At 37.4% G+C, this 19,175-nt stretch overlaps 1 protein-coding gene across 1 annotated transcript in view; it reads right to left on the bottom strand.

Moving 5' to 3' along the window:
- Tex11 (testis expressed 11) overlaps positions 1 to 19,175 on the bottom strand; it is a gene marked incomplete at its 5' end in the record, with an annotated part of 374,380 nt that overhangs the window by 254,804 nt on the left and 100,401 nt on the right. Inside the window, 1 exon segment of the mRNA XM_005401706.1 lies at positions 10,667 to 10,709. Coding sequence (XP_005401763.1) covers positions 10,667 to 10,709 — 43 coding nt within the window.

A 19,175-nucleotide genomic window follows, 5' to 3' on the forward strand; every position in this document is an offset into this window, starting at 1 on the left:
TTTTGGTTTTTCTCCGGTACCGGGAACCGAACTCATGACCTTGCGCTTGCCAGGCAAGCGCTTTTGCCACTGAGCTAAATCCCCAGCCCCCTAGATTTTTTTTCAGTGATATAATTTTCAATGTAAATGTCTTTCACTCCTTAGTTAGGTTAATACCTAAGTATTTAACTACTTTGTTGCTATTGTGAATAGCTTTGTTTTCCTAATTGTTTTTTCACTGAGTTCATTGTTAGTATATAGGAACATGATTGACTGATTGATGACAACTGAGACAGGGTCTTGCTATGTAGTTCAGGCTGGCCTTGAACTCACTTATGTAACCCAGGCCGGCCTTGAACTCACAGAGATCCTCCTGCCTCAGCCTCTCAAATGCAGGGATTACAGATTTCCCTGCAGCCTTGCCAGTATTTATGTGACATCTTGATGGTAGCCATTCTTTCTGGAGTAAGATGGTTTCTCATTGTTATTTTAATTTGCATTACTCTCATGACCCATGATGATGAGCATTTTCTCATGTGCTACCACACCCAGCATTTGATTTTATTTTTTAAATTAAATTATTTCATTGGTACATTTTAGATATAGATGATTGTACCATCATAAGGAATTTGTACCTAGACATGATATATCTTGATTCTTTTTCTCCCACTTCCCTCCCCTCCTTTCAACCCCTCCTCCCCTCCTTATGTGCAAAAGCTTTGTTTACATTTTTTCTTTCTTTTACCTTTTTTCTTTTCCCTTCCTTCCCTTCCCCCCTCCTTTGCCTAGTTCTTCTTCTGATTTGAACATTTTCTTCCTGTTTTAAAATATCTATTATACATTTTCATCCTTATTTATACTTCCGGTTTCTCTCACCAAAGAAACATTGTGATATTTACACATATGTACCAAATGTGTTTCACTTAAGAGTATGGTCTCAAGGTGCAACCATTTACCTAGAAATGTCTCAAGATTATCCTTCTTTATGGCTGAGTAGTACTCCACAGTATAAAAAACCCCACATCTTTATCTATTCATTGGTTGATCAGCAATTGTGCTGTTTCTAAGATTTAGCTCTTACAAATTGCTTCTATAAAAATGGGTGTGCATACATCACTGTGGTATGATGCCCACAGGCATTTCCCACATGAAGAAGTACAAACAGCAAATAAATATATGAAAAAATGTTCAACATCACTGGGAAAAATGTTTGCCAGCTGTTCCTCAGACAAAAGATTACTACCAAGAACATATAAAAAAAACTAAAAAAAAATCAAACCCCCATGTTTAAAGACCCAATCCAAAAATGGGCATCTCAGATGAATATACACTTCTCAGATGAAGAAGTACAAACAGCAAACAGATATATGAAAAAATGTTCAACATCACTGGTCATTCAAGAGATGCAAATCAAAACAACACTGAGATTCCATCTCACTCCAGAAATAATCACTATTACCAAAAAATCAACCAGTAACAAATGCTGGAGGGTCTGTGGGGACAAAGGAACACTTCTCCACTGGTGGTGGGAGTGCAGCCCTGTGCAACCACTGTCAAAACTAGTGTGGAGATTCCTCAAACAACCAAAAATACAGGTTCCATTTGACACAGATATTCCCTTTCTTGGTATCTGCAGGAATTTTATTCATTTTTGTGTAATTATTTTGTGTCCTGCTATACCGCTGAATTTAGTTAGCAATTCTAGGAGTCTTTTTATTTCTTTCTCTTGCCTGATTGCTCTGGCTAATGTTTCAAGGACTACACTGAAGTGGAGTAATGATAGTGGATATCCTTGGGGTTTTCTTTTACTGATTTTAGAGGGAAGGCTTTCAGCTTCTCTCCATTTAATAAGATATTAGCGGTAGGCTAGTAACAAGTGGCTTTTATCACTTTCGGATTACATCTTTCTACATCTATTTTCTTCAGAATTTTATCATAAATGGATGTTAGATTTTTTACAATGTCTTTACTGCATCCTTTGAGATGATGATGTGATTTTTGTTCTTGCATCTGTTTATGTGATAAAATGCAGTCATTGATTTGCATGGGTAGAACAATCCCTGAATCCCTAAAATGAAGCCTACTTGGTCATGGTGTATGATCCTTTTGATGATTTGATCCATTCTGTTTGCCAGTATCTTGTTAAGGATTTTTGCATCTATGTTCATTAGAGAAATTGGCCTACACTTCTCTTCCTTTGTTGCATTCTTGTCTGGTTTTGTGATCAAGATAATGTTAGCTTTCAAGAATGATTTCAGAAGTATTCCTTTCCTCTTGATTTCATTAAAGAGTCTGAGGAATATTGCTGTTAGATCCTCCCTGAAGTTCATGTAGAATTCAGTATTGTTTGATTAGTCTCTGTGGTAGTCAGGGTTCACAAGGGAAAAGATTTAATACAGGACACATAATTTATAGGATTATTTTATAATGTTGACCCAAAGAATCAAATTCAAAAGAGTACAGGAGATCTGTCCACAAACTAGAGACCCAAAGAATCCAGCTGAAGACCTACAGCCCATGGCATTGTTCTGCATGAGTCCAACTGGAGGCCTAGAGCCCATGACAATGTCTCATGCAAATCTGTATCAAGGTTCTGCCCTGGAAAGGCCCAAAGGTCAGTGGTGGAAGCTAGAAAATCTGCACCAGTGGGATGAAGGATCTGTGCCAGCAGGTTCAGGGATCTGTGCTGGAGATAAGAAGCAAGGCTCATGGTAGGGACCAGAACTCCCCCAAAGAGAAGTACAACCATCCTCAGCAACAGCGAGGACCCAAGCTCCTCTGACAATGAGAACACCTGAGTTCATATGAGGAAAACCAGTGTGAGAAGCTTCTCCAGGAGAATCAACAGCACGCTATCTTTCTCTCTTGTTCCACTTTTTATGCTGTTGGCAACAATCTTCAGGTGGGCCTTCCACACCCAGCATCATGCTGATTCAGTTCAGTTGGGTTTTACAAGTTGACCATTAGTTAATCCACCACAGTCTCCATTTTGTTAATTTTGTACTCTGATCTTTATAATTTACTTCCTTGAACAAGCTCTGGGTTTGGACTGTTCTTTTTCTAAGACCTTGAGATGCATCATTAGGACACTTATTTGAGCTCATTCTATTTTTCTGATGTGGGCATTCACCACTGTCTACTTCTCTCATAAGACTCCTTTGATTGTCTCCCATAAATTCTGGTATACTGTACTGGCATTATCATTTAATTCTAATAACTGTCTTATTTCTTCCTTAATGTTTTCTGTGACACATTGATTATTCAAAAATGTATTGTTTAATTTCCATATGTGTTCATGGTTTCTGTAATTTCTTCTGCTCTTGAATTCTAGTTTCATTGCACTGTGAACTGATATGCATGGTAAAAATTCCAATTATTCTTATATTGGTCTTCTTTGAGTCATCTAGGATCCATTTAATCCATTTTTCATGTTCCCTTGTTGTTTTCAAAGTATCTGTCATTAATTGATGATTTAATTTAGCCCTGTCCTTTAGGTTTGACACTGCCTTCACAGTGGTTACTTCTGCTACCCATCCTTTCTATCATGTTTTTGATCTGGATTTTTGTTTTGAACTTTCTTATGGACTCCAATTCTTTCATTGCACTATGAACTGATATTATGCATGGTAAAATTTTGATTCTTTTGCATTTGGTTCCACATGGTTTGTTTACTAGTATGTAGTCTATATTTGAGAAAGTAACATATGTGGTCATAAAGAATGTGCATTCTCAGCCAGGTGTAGGGGTGCACACCCATAACCCCAGAACAAAGAAGGCTGAGGCAGAAGGAGAACTGTGAGTCTGAGGGCAACATGGGCCACTTAATGAGTTCAAGGCTAGCCTAGACAACATAACAAGACCCTGTCTCAAAAAAATGTACATTCTCTCATTGGGTGGAACATCATGTATATTAAGTCCATTTGTTCAAAGGCTTTGTTCAACTTCAGCTTTCCTATGTTGGGCATTCATGTTTTGCATCTCTTTCTTTAGCTCCACTAGCTGTTTTTCATTACTGTCTTCTTAGGCTCACTGAACATTTGTTTCATTATAGTCATTATGTGATTAGTTATCTCTTCTTTAAATTTACCAAATACCTTAAAGAACTGTTTTAACTCCATTGGCACCCTTTCACACCCATCTGCTGTTTAGTTTATGATTTCCTCTCCCTCAAGTCTCCTTGTACCAATTTTTGGGGATTGACTGTTTTTTGGAGGTATTTTGTTGCCTTGTCTTTTTACATTCTTGGATTTGTGCAGTTTTTTATGCTGAGGTAGGCAAATTTTTAACCCAGTGTTCCCTTGTTTGGGAGCGAGCTATAGTATTGTTTATGACCTCCATCCAATACAGATAGTGGTGTAGAGAGAAAACCAATTGCCAGGCACTACTATGTTACCTTATCAAGGGTAGTAAATTCAGTGTCAGTAGTGGCACCAAATGTCAACTGCATATTGACAAACCCTAGGAACCACTCATGAACAGCTGTTTACCAAAACAAAGAGGGCTGTGATTTTAATGAAGATAATTAGCACCCCCTTTCCATTGAACTATAGTAATTTCAGAGCATTGAGTTCTTCTGGATATTAGCAGCAGTGCCAGAGCTCAAGCATATCATTGGACTTTATGCCTTCTTCTTTGCGGCCTTTCTCTCTGATGATTATTCCCACCAAACCTAGCATCTCATAGCAAACTATAGACCCATGATCTTCCTGATCTGAGCCCAGGCATCACAGAGGATTTTAGGAGATCTTTATTTAGCTGTCACCCCCAAGCCTGTCTCCCAAGGCTGTCTTTCACTCTATGGAAGGATTTAACGTCACTCCTGAAGCAAAACTCTCCTCCTGGGCATTGCTCTCTTCTTTAATCAGATTGGTTTATTGGTTGCAACTCTGTTGCCATGTGCTGTGGAGAACCCAGGGACTGGAGGCAGAGCACACCATTCTCAGGTCCTCCTGACACTGGTGTAGGGCCTGCCATGTGGTGGCATATACTTCCCTTGTCCTCTTGTCATTAGCTCGAGGCCTGGTGGGCAACAGCCTTGCTTGGGGGAAGAGCATGCAATCCCTGGGTCATCCTGGCACCAGCAAAGGGCCAGGTGGGTGGCAACACTATCTGGGTGTATATCATGTGGCTCTCAAGTCTTCCTGGGTCCAGCACAGGGATCCAATCCAAGAATTTATATAGAACCAGAAGAGACCCCGAATGGCCATAGCAATGCTAGGCAGAAAGAGCAAAGCAGGGCACATAATCCTAAATTTCAATTTATACTGCAAAGCTACAATATTAAAAAGAAAACATAGGACTGGCACAAAAACAAGCATATTGACCAATGCAATAGAATTGGATGCAGAAACAATGTCATGTGCCTTCAGCCATCAGATTTTTGACAAAAGAGCCAAGAGCATACGTTGGAGAAAAGATAGCCTCTTTAACTAATGGTGCTGGGAAATCTACCTATCCAGATTCAAAAGAATGAATCTAGAACCATGTCTCTTACCCCGTACTAAAATTAAAACAGAATGGAAACAAACCTACATGTAAAAGCAGAAACATTGAATCCACTGGAAAATAAAATTGGTAAATCTCCTGAAAACAGAAACATATGCAAGGACTTTCTGAACAGAATCCTGATTGTATAATATATAAAACAAAGAATCCACAAAGGGGATTATAGCCAATTAAAAAATCTTCTGTACAACAAAGAAAACAACCAACATAGTGAAGAGACCACAGACAGAATGCAGAAAACATTTTGGAGCTACTCCTCAAACAAAGGACTAATATCTAAATATATAAACAACTAAAAAGAAAAATATACTCGGTAAAATAAAAGACCCAGTCAAAGCATGGACGACTGAAATGGCTATGCACTTCTCAAAAGAAGTACAAGTGGCCAACAGGTTCATGAAAAAAATTTTCAACATCTCTGACCATTAGTAAAATACAAATCATAACAACAATGAGATACCATTTATTCTAATAGCTATGGCAATAATCAAAGACTCAAAAAACAACCGCTAGCAAGGTTGCAGTAGAAAAGAAACCTTCAACATTGTTGGAGGAAAAGTAAACTATGCGACCACTATGGAAATTAATATGGAGAATGCTGAAAAAAATAAAAATTCCATTTGACTTAGCTATACCTCTTCCAGGTCTCTTCTCATAAAAGTAAATGCTATCAAATGATAATGATACATGCATATCCATATTTATAGCACTACAGTTCATGATAAATAGCTTATAGAAGTGGTCTGATGAATTTATATCATAAATGTATATATAATAGAGTCCTACTCATCCATAAAAATAATAAATTTGAGTTATTTATAAGGAAATGAATGAATCTCAAAACCACAATGCTAACTCAAATAAATCATACCAGAAGGCTAAAAATCACATGTTTCCTCTTATATGAAAAATCATGATCTAAAGAGCAAAATAAAAGAGAAATGGTAGGAAATACAGAGATAGAATTTGTGGAATGGGAAGGGGACCTGAGGAAGTGGGCAGAGAGGAGAGTGTCGAGGGAGGGAAGTAAAAATGATCAAGATAGATGTAATTATTATATAGAGTGCCCCCATTTGTATGAAACATCCATAATAAGTAAATTCATAAAGACAGAAAGTAGATTACCAGGGGGTGAGGGGAGGGAGGGCTGGAGAGTTAAAGTTATACTTTCAGTTTCAAGTGATGAAAAAGTATGGGAAATAAGGGGCTGGGGATTTATCTCAGTGGCAAAAGCACCTGCCTGGCATGCGCAAGGTCGTGAGTTTGGTTCCCGGTACCGGAGAAAAACCAAAAAAAAAAGTATGGGAAACAAATGGTGATGTATGACCCTACTTTCTAATATTATGAAATCAATTAATGCTAATGAATTAAATACTTAAAATAAATAAAATGACAAATTTTGTTATATATTTTAACTCAATAAGATAAATTCATTAATATTCTTAAATAACTATTTAAGATAAAAAGAGGCAGAAAAAGTAAAAGACAAAAAGTTACAAATATAAAAGAAAAGAAAAACCAAAACATTAAGCATAAATCCAACAGCATTAATATTAACATTATATATAGATGGATTAAATGATACAATAAAAAAGCAAACATTTTCAAATTAGATTAAAAATAAGATTCAATATACACTATCTACAAAAGACACTGTCTAGATTCAAAGATGTAAAGAGGTACACAGTAAAGGTGCAGAACAAAATATAACAAGTCAACAACAACCATAAGAGATTTACAGTGGCTGTGTTAATATCAGACAAAATAGACTTCAAGGCAAAAAAAAAGTCACTACAGATAAAGAGGGAATATTCAAATGCTAAATGCACAACATATTAGGAAAGTATAACAGTTTTATATGCCCAAAAATACATGAAAGAAAAGCTCACAAAATTGAAGGGGAGAAGTGGAGCATGGTGGCGCATGCCTGTAATCCCAGCACTAAGGAGGCTGAGGCAGGAGGATCATTGCAAGTTTGAGACCCGCCTGGGCTACAAAGTGAGTTCAAGGCCAGCCTGAACTGCATAGCGAGACCCTGTCTCAAAAAAGACAAAAGAAAATTGAAGGGGGGAGATACATGACTTGGCCAAGAAAGTTTGAAGGCTGCGTTTACCTGCAGCTACCTCCACAACCATCAATTCTGGGTACTCGCCATGGCTCCTAGCTAACTCCAAGGCTACACTGAGGTTTTTTCCCCTTGGAACAGGGGAGCACAGCTAACTGACTACCAACTGACCTGATCAAGGACAACGCCAGTGTCTGGGGAGAGGAGGTAAGCCTGGAGGAGTGGCAGCTCCAGTGACAAACAACGGACCAGGCCTACAGTACTAACCACAAGAAAAGTCCACAGCTATTATAAACTGCGAAAGCAGTATATGGTTTTACTCCCATAGCGACTCCTTCCACACAGCAGATTAGAGCTGGAGAAGACATCCACTGCAGAACCTGCCACATTTGAGAAGCTTTAATCAGGAGCCACTTTGGGGAAGGAGTCAATTGTTTAAAACTATGCCATACAACAGCTACAGAATAACTTCATTGCAAGGTTTCCAGTGTTATCTTACAAGAGTGACTGTGTAAGCTAGTTATAAGAGACAGGTATAGAGAAGTCATGGGCTAGACATAGGTGGACATGGGGTTCTGCCTTCTGTGGTGAGAAATTAGGCCTGGACAGTGTGTCTTTCGGAGGTGGCTGGAACTTAAATGCTGGCATTAAGTCTAGCAATTGGCTTAAGTTGCACTCCAATGCCTACATAGAGCACAGAGATCACTGGCATGATTGCTTTCCCTCCTCTGCCAACATGAACAAAGACATGTCTTAGTTTGGACGGTTGCCACAGTATAAGACCATATGGGCCTCTGGAATGGAGGGGTAGGAGTAGCTCCCAAACCCACAGGCTATAAAGCTACGCAGAAAGAGAAACTATGATTGCAGGATTCTAAGACTGCAAAGTCTGGGTTTTGTTTTTTTTTTTTTTTGGTACCAGGAATCAAACTCAGGACCTTGTGCTTGACAGGCAGGAGCTGATGCCACTGAACTATATCCCTGGCTAAGACTGCAGATTCTGGAGAGCACTTATTAAAAAAAAAAAAAGCACTTGTGCACCCAACTTCATAAAACAAACACTACTGGACATAAGAGAGCAGATAAACATCAACACAGTTATAGTGAGGGGATAGCAATACCCTACTGTCACAAATAGATGGATCAGCGAGAGGAAAAAAAGCAACCAAGAAATATTGAACTACACCTTCAAACAAGTGGATTTAATACATGTCTACAGTGTGTTCCACCAAACAACAGACTATATATTCATCTCAGCAGCACACAAACTTTCTCCAAAATATACCATATAGTACCCAACAAAGTAAATATAAGTAAATACAAAAGAATCAAAATTATACCATGCTTATGAGAGTAGCACAATGAAACTAGAAATAAACGTCAAAAGGAAACACAGAAATTAGGTAAATGCACAAACAAACCCAACACATTTTTTAATAACCCAACAAGTCACAGAAGAAATCAAGGAAGAAATAACATAATGGCTAGAAACTGTAAGATTTCTTCTAGTTCTAAATTATTTTCTATTTTAAATAGCATTGTGGTTGAAATGACTAGTATACACTTCATTATATTTCCACTAGGTGGTGCTAATATATTCCATTTTGCATTAAGAATAGGCGGTATTTATGACCATTTTAAGTTAAAAACACATGGCAGTATGATTATATAACTTTTCAAGGTAATATTATGCTACCTAGGTTATCCTCACTACATTAGTTTTCAGGTAAAGACATTTTAGCACACAGTAGTTACTACATCAAATATGCAAAATCATAGTTCATCAGTAATACATTTTCCATTACCTCTGAAATCTTTCCCTAGCTCACACTACACGACCATGCAGAACATGGTAAATAATGCCAAAATCATGAGATGTCAGGTAAGGACAGAAGGGAAAATAAAGAAATTAACATCAAACAGCATTAAAATTGGTACAAATTTTCTTTGAGCTAGTGCACCATTAATATTTGTGCATATAAATGTTATTCGGTAGCTCCTTCTAAAAGTGGCTCACCGAATAAATATTGCCAGGTTCTGGATTGTTTTCCTCACTTGGAGATGGGTTCCAGCTTCTTCTCATCCGGAACAAAGAATTGAATGAAACACAAAAAGTAGTGCAAAAGTTTATTTGAAAAAGTAAAAGTAAAGACTGAGAAAGAAATTGGCTCTGCAGAGCAAGCTTGGGCTGAGTAAAAGGGGAAAAAGAAAAAGGACACCCTGGAGAAAGCAGTGTGGGCTTTCATGAAGAAAACCATAATAGCAAGCTCTTTGGGGTGTCTTATCCTTCTGCACTGTAGAAATCTCGTGGAAACCCACAAGAACTTCTACATACAGGTCCCGAGAAGCAGTGCTGGAATCCCACACCTCAGGCTAATATCAGGTCTAGGCCATCCTTCTGAAAGCCCGTTTGAATTCTCATAAGAAGTCCACATTATAGGGCTCTGGGAACTGTTCTGCACATGTGTTCTGGGATCTTGTAATTAACAGGCCATACCTACTTATTTCTATTATTTATTATGAGACCATGGGTGATATATATTCATACATGACAACTGTAAAGGCTAAACAATGATAAATAAATATATCCTATATTTAAATACTGTACCTCTGGAAAATATAATAGATATTTTAACTCGGTGTGGAAATCACAAAATCTGAGTTCACTAAACCTAAGTACTATGATTTTAGAAAGTAAAATGTGATTTTGGCTCTGTTGAGGTTATAAGGTATGCAAAAAGTTTTATATAAGCAAGAAATAAACATTTGTTTCCTTACTTAGGAATAACATATCCAGGATAAAAAGCATTTCTAGCCAATAGAAAGCAAATAACATCTGGTACCAATTGCAACAAGTTTTAAATTAATATTCTGGTGGCAAACCTATGGCAAATTTGCTGCAGCAGGCTGTTTGTATCACTGCAAGCTCTAAAAGGTTCATCATCACTGGATTAGTACTTAGAGAATAAAGAACAGAGAAGAAAAGTCTAAAACATTACTCCTCCTCCATCAGACTTACCTAGTCAATCATTTACTCAGATTCAACAGAATCTAGTAAAATACAGTTAGTTTTAAAAATAAAAAAGATGAAGAAATTAAAAGTAGTGGAGTACAAACCAGCAGTAAAATATAGCCTCTCAGGGGCCTGGAATCAAGATACCTGGAAAACAAGAATTTGGTGAAAAGAAAAAAGTAGATCTCCAGGAATCTGGAGAGAGCTGACAGAAAAGCTAGAAGCTACAGAGAAGCTGGAGAAGCAGAGAAAAGGAAAAAGCAGTATGAAAAGTATACCCCAGTGCCCAGAGAGACAGACCTGTCTCATTGGCAGTTGCAGGGAGAAAAAAATGGACCAGGCCTGTAGCACTAGCCCCAAGAAAAGCCCACTGCCACTGTAAAGTGCAAAAACAGTGTCAGATTTTACTTTGAAAGTGACTCCTCTCAGATGGCAAGCTGCAGTTGTAGAACAAATTCAGTGCAGCATCTACCGTATTTGAGAGTGTTTAATCAGAAATCATTTGGAGAAGGAGTTAACTATTTAAGACTGAGCCAGAGAACAGCTATACTTCAGGGTTCTCGATGTCACCCTACCACAGTGACTGGGTTAGAGATGGCCTGATGAGACAGTCAAGGAGAGGACACAAGCTAGACGAAGATATCCCCTGAGAAGTTTAAGCTTGGGCAAGGAAGGACACAGGGATTCTCTATCCCCACTCCAGCCAGTCATGTGTGACTTTCACAGGGGGCTGGATCTGAAATTGTGGCCCATTGGTCTACTTGACATCCTGCCCAAATTCTCATTTTATTAAAAACTTTTGCACATCAAAAGAAACCACCAACAGACTGAAAAGACAACCCACAGAATCAGGAAATATTTTACCAGTTGTTTATGAAGGGATTTCTATCTGAACATATAAAGAATTGAAAAAAAATCAGAACCCCCCCAAAATTCAAAGACCCAATCTAAAAACGGACAGCTGAGAAGACTATGCACTTCTCAGATGAAGAAATAAAAATGGCCAATAAATATATGAAAAAATGTTCAACATCATTGGCCATTTGAGAGATGCAAATTAAAACACTGAGATTTCATCTCACTCCAGAAAGAATGGCTATCATCAAGAAATCAACCAATAGCAAACACTGGTAAGACTGTGAGGAGAAAGGTACCCTTCTCCACCACTGGTAGGAGTGCAGACTGGTGCAACCACTGCAGAAATTATTATGGAGATTCCTCAAAAAACTAGGATTACAGGTCCTATTCAACCCAGATATTCCTCTTCTGGGTATCTTCCCAAAAGAGTTGCAAACAAAGTGGTAGGAAATTAACAATGTTTGTTCTATTACATATTGATATCTTCAAAGTGGTTTCTCATGAAAACAGATAGAGACATGCAATACTGATCAACCAAGGACTCATTGACAGTTTCTTTCAGCAAAGAAATACAAGACAGTAGAACAGCCATGTTAACTATCCTGCATGTACCTACATACAAAATTTCTCCTTCTTTCCCTTCTCTTTTCCTACATCCCAGTTGCCCTTTACCCTTGAGTGCTTTCCTATCATTTCACAATGTCTATCATACCTCCTCGTTTAAATTAACCCTTTCAGGTTTTACACTAGTGAAACAATGCAGTGCTCGCACATGTATGTTTGATTTATTTCACTTATGAGTTTGGTCTCTAGTTGTGACCATTTACCTATAAAAGCCGCGAGTTTATCTTTCTTTACAGCTGAGTAATATTCCATATATAAAAGTACCACAATTTTCTTATCCAATCCTCAGTGGATGGACATTTGGGTTGCTTCCACAATTTAGCAATTACAAATTGTGTTGCTATGAACATAGGTGCACATATATCGCTGTGATATGATGAAAAACAGGCTATTTGAAAATACACAGGGAAGAAAAAAGAATAAGGAGAAGTGAAGAAAGCCGATGGGAACTTTGTGACAGCACTAAAGGAGCAAATATTTGAGCTTTGGGGGTTCAAGACAAACTTGAGAATGCTAACAATGTGGAAACTTACACAAAGAGATCATAACAAAAAAACTTCCCAAATCTATAGAAGAATACAAATATCCAAATGCAAGAAGAACAAAGCTCACCAGTCATACTTAACTCAATTAATCCAAGCTCTCAAAAGTGAAAGATAAAGAGAATATGTCAAGGAAGCAGATGTCTCAGCAGAATATTTACAAGCTAAAACAGAGTAACATTTTTTTTTTCATAGTATGAAAGGGAAAATAAAACTGCCAACTAAGAATACTGTATACAGCAAAATTGTCCTTTAGAAAGGAATGAAATTTCCCAAAGAAAAGCTGAAAGAATATATGTCCACAAGACCTGTCCTATAAGAAATGGTAAAAAAAAAAAACTTCTTCAAACTAAACAAAAGAGAAACTAATGAGCAACAAGAAAACATTGGAAGGCATAAAACTCACTGGTAAATACCTATATACACCAAATTTATAATCTCCTAATACTGTGAACATGTTGCACAAACCATTCCTATCTCTTTATAAAGACTGAAAAGCAAAACAATTAAAAATAATAATTATATCAATCTATTGAGAGACAGGCAATAGAGAAATATATAAAATGAAACATCAAAAATTCAAAATGTGGGGAGAAATTGAGTGCAAATTTAGAGATTTTTAAATTGGTGTATTTTCTGTTTCTTTTTGTTTTGCTATCTTTACAATCATGTCAAATTGCTATATTTCAAAATAGCTTGCTATAATCAAAAGAGTTTTTTGTAAGTCTCATGATAACTACAAAGCAAAAATCTTTAATAGACAAGCCAACAATAATAAGCAAGGAATCAAAACACACTAGTACAGTAAATCACTTAACCACAAAGACAGTAAAAAGGAACCACAATAAAATTAGAAATTACAAAATGTTTATAGTAAGACCTTGTCTATCAATAATTACCTTGAATGTAAATGGAGTTAATTCTTCAATTAAAAGACACAGAGTAATTGAATGGATAAAAACAAGACTCAACTGTATGTTGTTTACAATAAACTCACTACACCCGCAGAACATATATAGACTGAAAGTGAAGGGATGTAACACCATACTGCATGCAAGACTATGCACTATGATTTGTTCCTACAATCTCCGTTATTCAGGACATTGAAGCAAAGGGATCATTCATGGAAGGCTAGCCTGAACAACACAGAGAAACCCTGTCTGCAAATATAGATGTTTCATGCACATGGAAACAAAAATCAATTAGAATAGCCAATACTTATATCAGATAAAATATACTTCAAATCAGAATTACTAAAGGAAAGAAGAAAAGGAAAATCATTATAACATGATGAAGCAGTTGATTCATTAAGAAAAAATAACAATTCTAAATATATATGCATCCAACATTGGAGCACACAAATATATAATATAAATATGAATAAGGCCTAAAGGGAAAGATAGACTCCAATACAATAGTAATAGGGGACTTTAACACCTCATTTTCAGCAAAAAAGGACCATTCAGAAAGAAAGTCACCATAGAAATAACAGCATTAAACTGCACCTTAGACTAAATAGATTTAACAGATATTACATAACATTCCACCCAACAGCTGCAGGACACACATTCTTCTCATCAGCACATGGAACATTCTCCAGGACAAATTATATGATAGGCCATAAAACAAATAGCAAACTTAAAAGAAATGATATCATATCAAGCATTTTTTTCTGACCACAAAGCAATAAAACAAGAAATAACAAGAAAAATTTTGGAAATGATACAAATTCATGAAAATTACACCACTTACTCTTTTTTTTTCTCTTTGTGAGACAGGTCTTGCTATGCAGTTCAGGCTGGCCTTGAGTTCACTTTGTAGCCCAGGCTGGTCTTGAACTCGTAATGATCCTCTCGCCTCAGCCTCCCGAGTGCTGGGATTACAGGTATGTGCCACAAGCCACTTACTCTTGAACAACCAATGGATCAAACAAGAAATTAAGAAGGATATTAAAATTTTGTTATATCAATTGGAAATAGACACACAACATACCAAAACCTATGGAATAAGGCAAAAGCGGTATTGTGAAGAAAGTTTATAGCAACCAGTATTTATACTAAAAAAAGATCTCAAATAAATAACCAATTGCTGCATGTCATGGAACTAGAAAAACAAGAACAAACCAAACTGAAAATTAGTAGAAGAAATGAGATAATAAGTATCTGAGCACAAATACATGAAGTAGGCTAAAAAATAACAAAAGATCAGTGAAACAAAGAGCTGCTTCTTCAAAAAGATAAACAAAATAGACAAACCCTTAACTAGACTAAGAAAAATAGAAGACACAAATAAATCATGGATAAAGAGGATGACATTACAGAAATACAAAGAATCATTAGAGAGTATTATGAACAACTATATGCCAGTAAATTTGATGACCGAGAAGAAATGGGCAAATTCTTAGACACATACACATTACCAAGATTGAATCATGAAGAAATAGAAAACCTAAACAGACCAATAAGGAGTAACAAGATCAAACAGTAATGGAAAGTCTCTCATCCAAGCATAACCCCAAACCAGAAAGCTTCACCCCTGAGTCCTACCAAATACTTAAAGAACTAATATGAGCTCTTCTTAAGTTATCCCAAACAACTGAAGGAGCGAATTCTTCCAAACATTTTATGAGGCCAGCGTTACCTTGGCTTTAAAACAAAGACAAGAACATCACAAAAAAGAACTACAGATCAGTATCTTTGGTGACAGTAGATGCAAAACTTCACAACAAAATACTAGCAAATTGAATCCAACAGCACATTATAAATATTAGTCACATGATCAAGAGGGATTCATCCCAGTGATGCAAGGCTTATTCAACATACACAATAAATGTGATACACTACATCAACAGAATAAAGGAAAAATCATCTGATCATCTCAATAGATGCAAAAACTGTATTTGATGAAACTCCACATCCCTTCATAAGAAAAGTGCTGCACATTATTAGGTATAGAAGGAATATGCCTCAACATAGTAAAGGCCAACAGCTAACAGTAACGAATGAGGAAAAGCTGAGAGCTTTCTCTCTGACAGTTGGAACAAGACAGACATGCTTTCACCACTTTTATTCAGAATAGTACTGAATGTCCTAGCCAGAACAATCCAGCAAGAAATAAAGGAATCCAAATTCAAAAAGAGAAATTTAGTATGTCATTGTTTCAGTGGACATGATCTTATATACAGAAAAGCCCAAAAATGCCACCAACATATTATTAGAACAAACAAATTCAACAAAATTGCAGGCAGCATTGCTACATGCCAATAGCAAATTATCTGAAGTAGAAATCCAGAAAGCAGTGTCATTTACAGTAGTTACAAAACAATACCTAGGAAAAAATTTAACCAAGCAGTGAAAAAACTCTTTAATGAAAACTATAGAGCAATGATGCAAGACTTTGAAAAGAACAAAAAAATCAAAATATATCACTTGGTTATGGAATGGAAGAATCAGTATTAATAAAATTTCTATACAAACCAAAGAAACCTACAGGTTCAGTGCAATCTCTATCAAAATGCTAATGACATTCTTCACAGAATTAGAAAAAAACGCCTAACATTTCTATGGAATCATGAAAAAAACCAAATATTCAAAGCACTCTTCAGTAAAAACAACAAAGCAGGAGCATTATATCATCTGAGTTCAAAATATAATACAAAGCTTGAAACAGCACGGTGCTGGCATAAAATAAACATATAAACCAGTGGGACAGAATAGAAAGCCAACAGTAAACCCAAACATCTTTAGTCAAGTGATGTTAGAAAAAGGTAGTAAGCATATGCATTGGAGAAAGGACAGTCTTTCTGTAGTGGATTGACAACTGATGGTGAATTTGTAACCCCCAGCTGAACTGAGTAAGTGTGGTGCTGGGCGTGGGAGGCCCACCTGGGGACTGTTGCCAGCAGCAAAAGAGGCAGAACTGGAGAAGGAGAGGCTAGGCTGTTGGGAACTGAAAAAGGCTGCTGGGAGCTGGGAGAAGCTATAAGGAGCTGTTGGTTCTTTGGGAGGAGCTTCTCAAGCTGGCTTTCCTGATGAACTTGCTGTTTTCATCCTCTGAGGAGCTCAGGACCTTGTTGGCACTGAGAATGGCTTCAGTTCACCGTAGGGAAGCTCTGGTCCTCACTCTGAGCATCGCTTCCTGGCTCTGGAGGGGAAGATGGTGCACGGCTCAGTCTCCTGGAGAAACTTGTCGCATTGGCTTTCCTGATGGGAACTTGGCTTTCCTGATCATCGGAGGAGCTCGGGACCTCACTGTTGCTGAAGATGGCTGTGGTACCTTTTGGGGGAGCTCTGGTTCTTACTTTGAGCATTGCTTCCTGGCTCCAGTGCAGATCCCTCAGTCTGCCGGCACAGATCCTTCATTCTGCTGGCACAGACTTCCTAGATTCCACCACTGACCTTTGGGCCTTCTCAGCACAGATATGTGAAACAGGCCTGCATGAGATATTGTTATGGGCTCTAGGCCTCCAGCTGGGTTTGTGGGAGGCATTGTTATGAGCTCTAGGTCTTCAGCTGGACTCATGCAGGACATTACCGGGGGATCCAGGCCCTCAGCTGGATTCTTTGATCTCTAGTGTGTGGACAGATTTCCTACACTCTCTTGTATATGATTCTTTTTTCTTTCTTTGTCTTTTTGAGACAGGGTCTTGCTATGCAGCTCAGGCTGGCCTTGAGCTCACTTTGTAGCCCAGGTTGGTCTCGAACTCACAACGATCCTCTTGCCTTAGCCTCCCAAGTGCTAGGATTACAGGTGTGTGCCACCACGCCCAGCTCTTGTATATGATTCTTTGGGTGGCTATTATAAATAATCTTATGAAATATGTGCCCTGTATTATATTGTTTCCCCTTGCAAATATCCCCTAACCATGACACTTTCCCAAAAAAGTTGCTAGGAAAACTGGGTAACCACATGAAGAAGAATGACACTGAAAGCCAGGCATGGTGGTGCACACCTGTAATCCTAGCACTCGGGAGTCTAATGCAGGAGGGTTCTTGTGAGTTTGAGGCCAGCCTGGGCTACAAAGTGAGCTCAAGACCAGTCTGAATGGCATAGCAAGACCCTGTCTCAAAAGGACAAAAAATGAAACTGGAACCCTACATCTGAGATGAATACACACTTCTCAAATGAAGAAATACAAACAGCAAATAAATATATGAAAAAATGTTCAACATGACTGGTAATTTGAGAAATGCAAATTAAAGCAACACTGAGGTTCCATGTCACCCCAGAAAGAATGGCTATTATCAAGAAATCAACCAATAACAAATGCTGGGGAGTTGTGGGGAAAAAGGAACCCACCTGCACTGTTGGTGGGAGTGTAGACTGGTGCAACCACTGTGGAAATCAGTGTGGAGATTCCTCAAAAAGCTAGGATTGGAGGTTCAATTTTACCCAGCTATTCCCCTTCTGGGTGTCTTCCCAGAAGAATTAAAAACATTGGACCACAGTGATGTATGTACACCTATCTTTAAACATCACAATTTGTAATGGCCAAATCTTGGAAACACCCAAATACCCATCAACCAAGGAATCGATAAAAAAGATGTGGTATTTTTATACAATGGAGTACTACTCAGCCATAAAGAAGGATAAACTGGAGACTTTCATAGGTAAACAGATGCAACATGAGACCATACTCATAAGTGAAATAAACCAGACCCACATGTGCAAGCATCATATTGTCTCCCTAATGTGAGAAGCTGAAAGTACATAAGATACAAAATGTATGATAGATATTGTAAAATGGGAAGAAACTGTCCAAAAAAGAAAGAAACTAGTATGGGGGAAAGGAGAAAAGAAGGAAGGAAGAGCAAAATAAAAGATAAGTATGAGATGGTTAAGATAGTTATACTACTAATTTCTCTTAGTTCACTGAAAAGAAAGTTTTGTGCTAATATTATTTGGACAATTAAATGTCTATAACTTCTACTCTGAGTAACTAAAGATAACAATACACAATGTATTAATCAATGTCACCCTCGTACTATCTTGTTTTGAAATCTTGTTTTACTTTTTTCTCTTTAAAATAAAATTTTTAAAAAAGAAATTGGAGCCCTATCTCTCACCAGTTACAAAGAATCAACCCCCAAAAAAGATTTAAGTGTAAGACATGAAACTACTAAAAGAAAACATAAAGGAAATGTTTAAGGTGATTGATGTGGAGAAGGATTTTTTTTTCTTTTCTTTCTTTCTTTTTTTTTTTTTTTTTTTTTGAGACAGGGTCTCACCTTGAACTCACTATGTAGCCCACACTGGCCTCATATTTGTGATAATCCACCTGCCTCAGCCTCCCAAGTGCTGGAATTAGAGGCATGCACCACCATACCTGCCCTGGGCAAGGATTTTTTTTACCAGGATGCCAATGTACAGGAGACAGAAACAAAAATAGACAATACTCATAAGTGAAATAAATCAGACTCACATGTGTAAACATCATATTGTCTCCCTAGAATAAGAAACTGATAGAATAGATAAGATCCAAACAGTACAATAGATATGAAAGGGAAAGAAACTGTTCAAAAGGAAAGAATAACTGGGATTGGAGAAAGGAGAAAAGAAGGAAGGGAAAAATCATATATAAATATATATA

Source organism: Chinchilla lanigera, unplaced genomic scaffold, assembly GCF_000276665.1.
Source record: "Chinchilla lanigera isolate Chin_1 unplaced genomic scaffold, ChiLan1.0 scaffold00074, whole genome shotgun sequence".
NCBI lineage: Eukaryota > Metazoa > Chordata > Mammalia > Rodentia > Chinchillidae > Chinchilla > Chinchilla lanigera.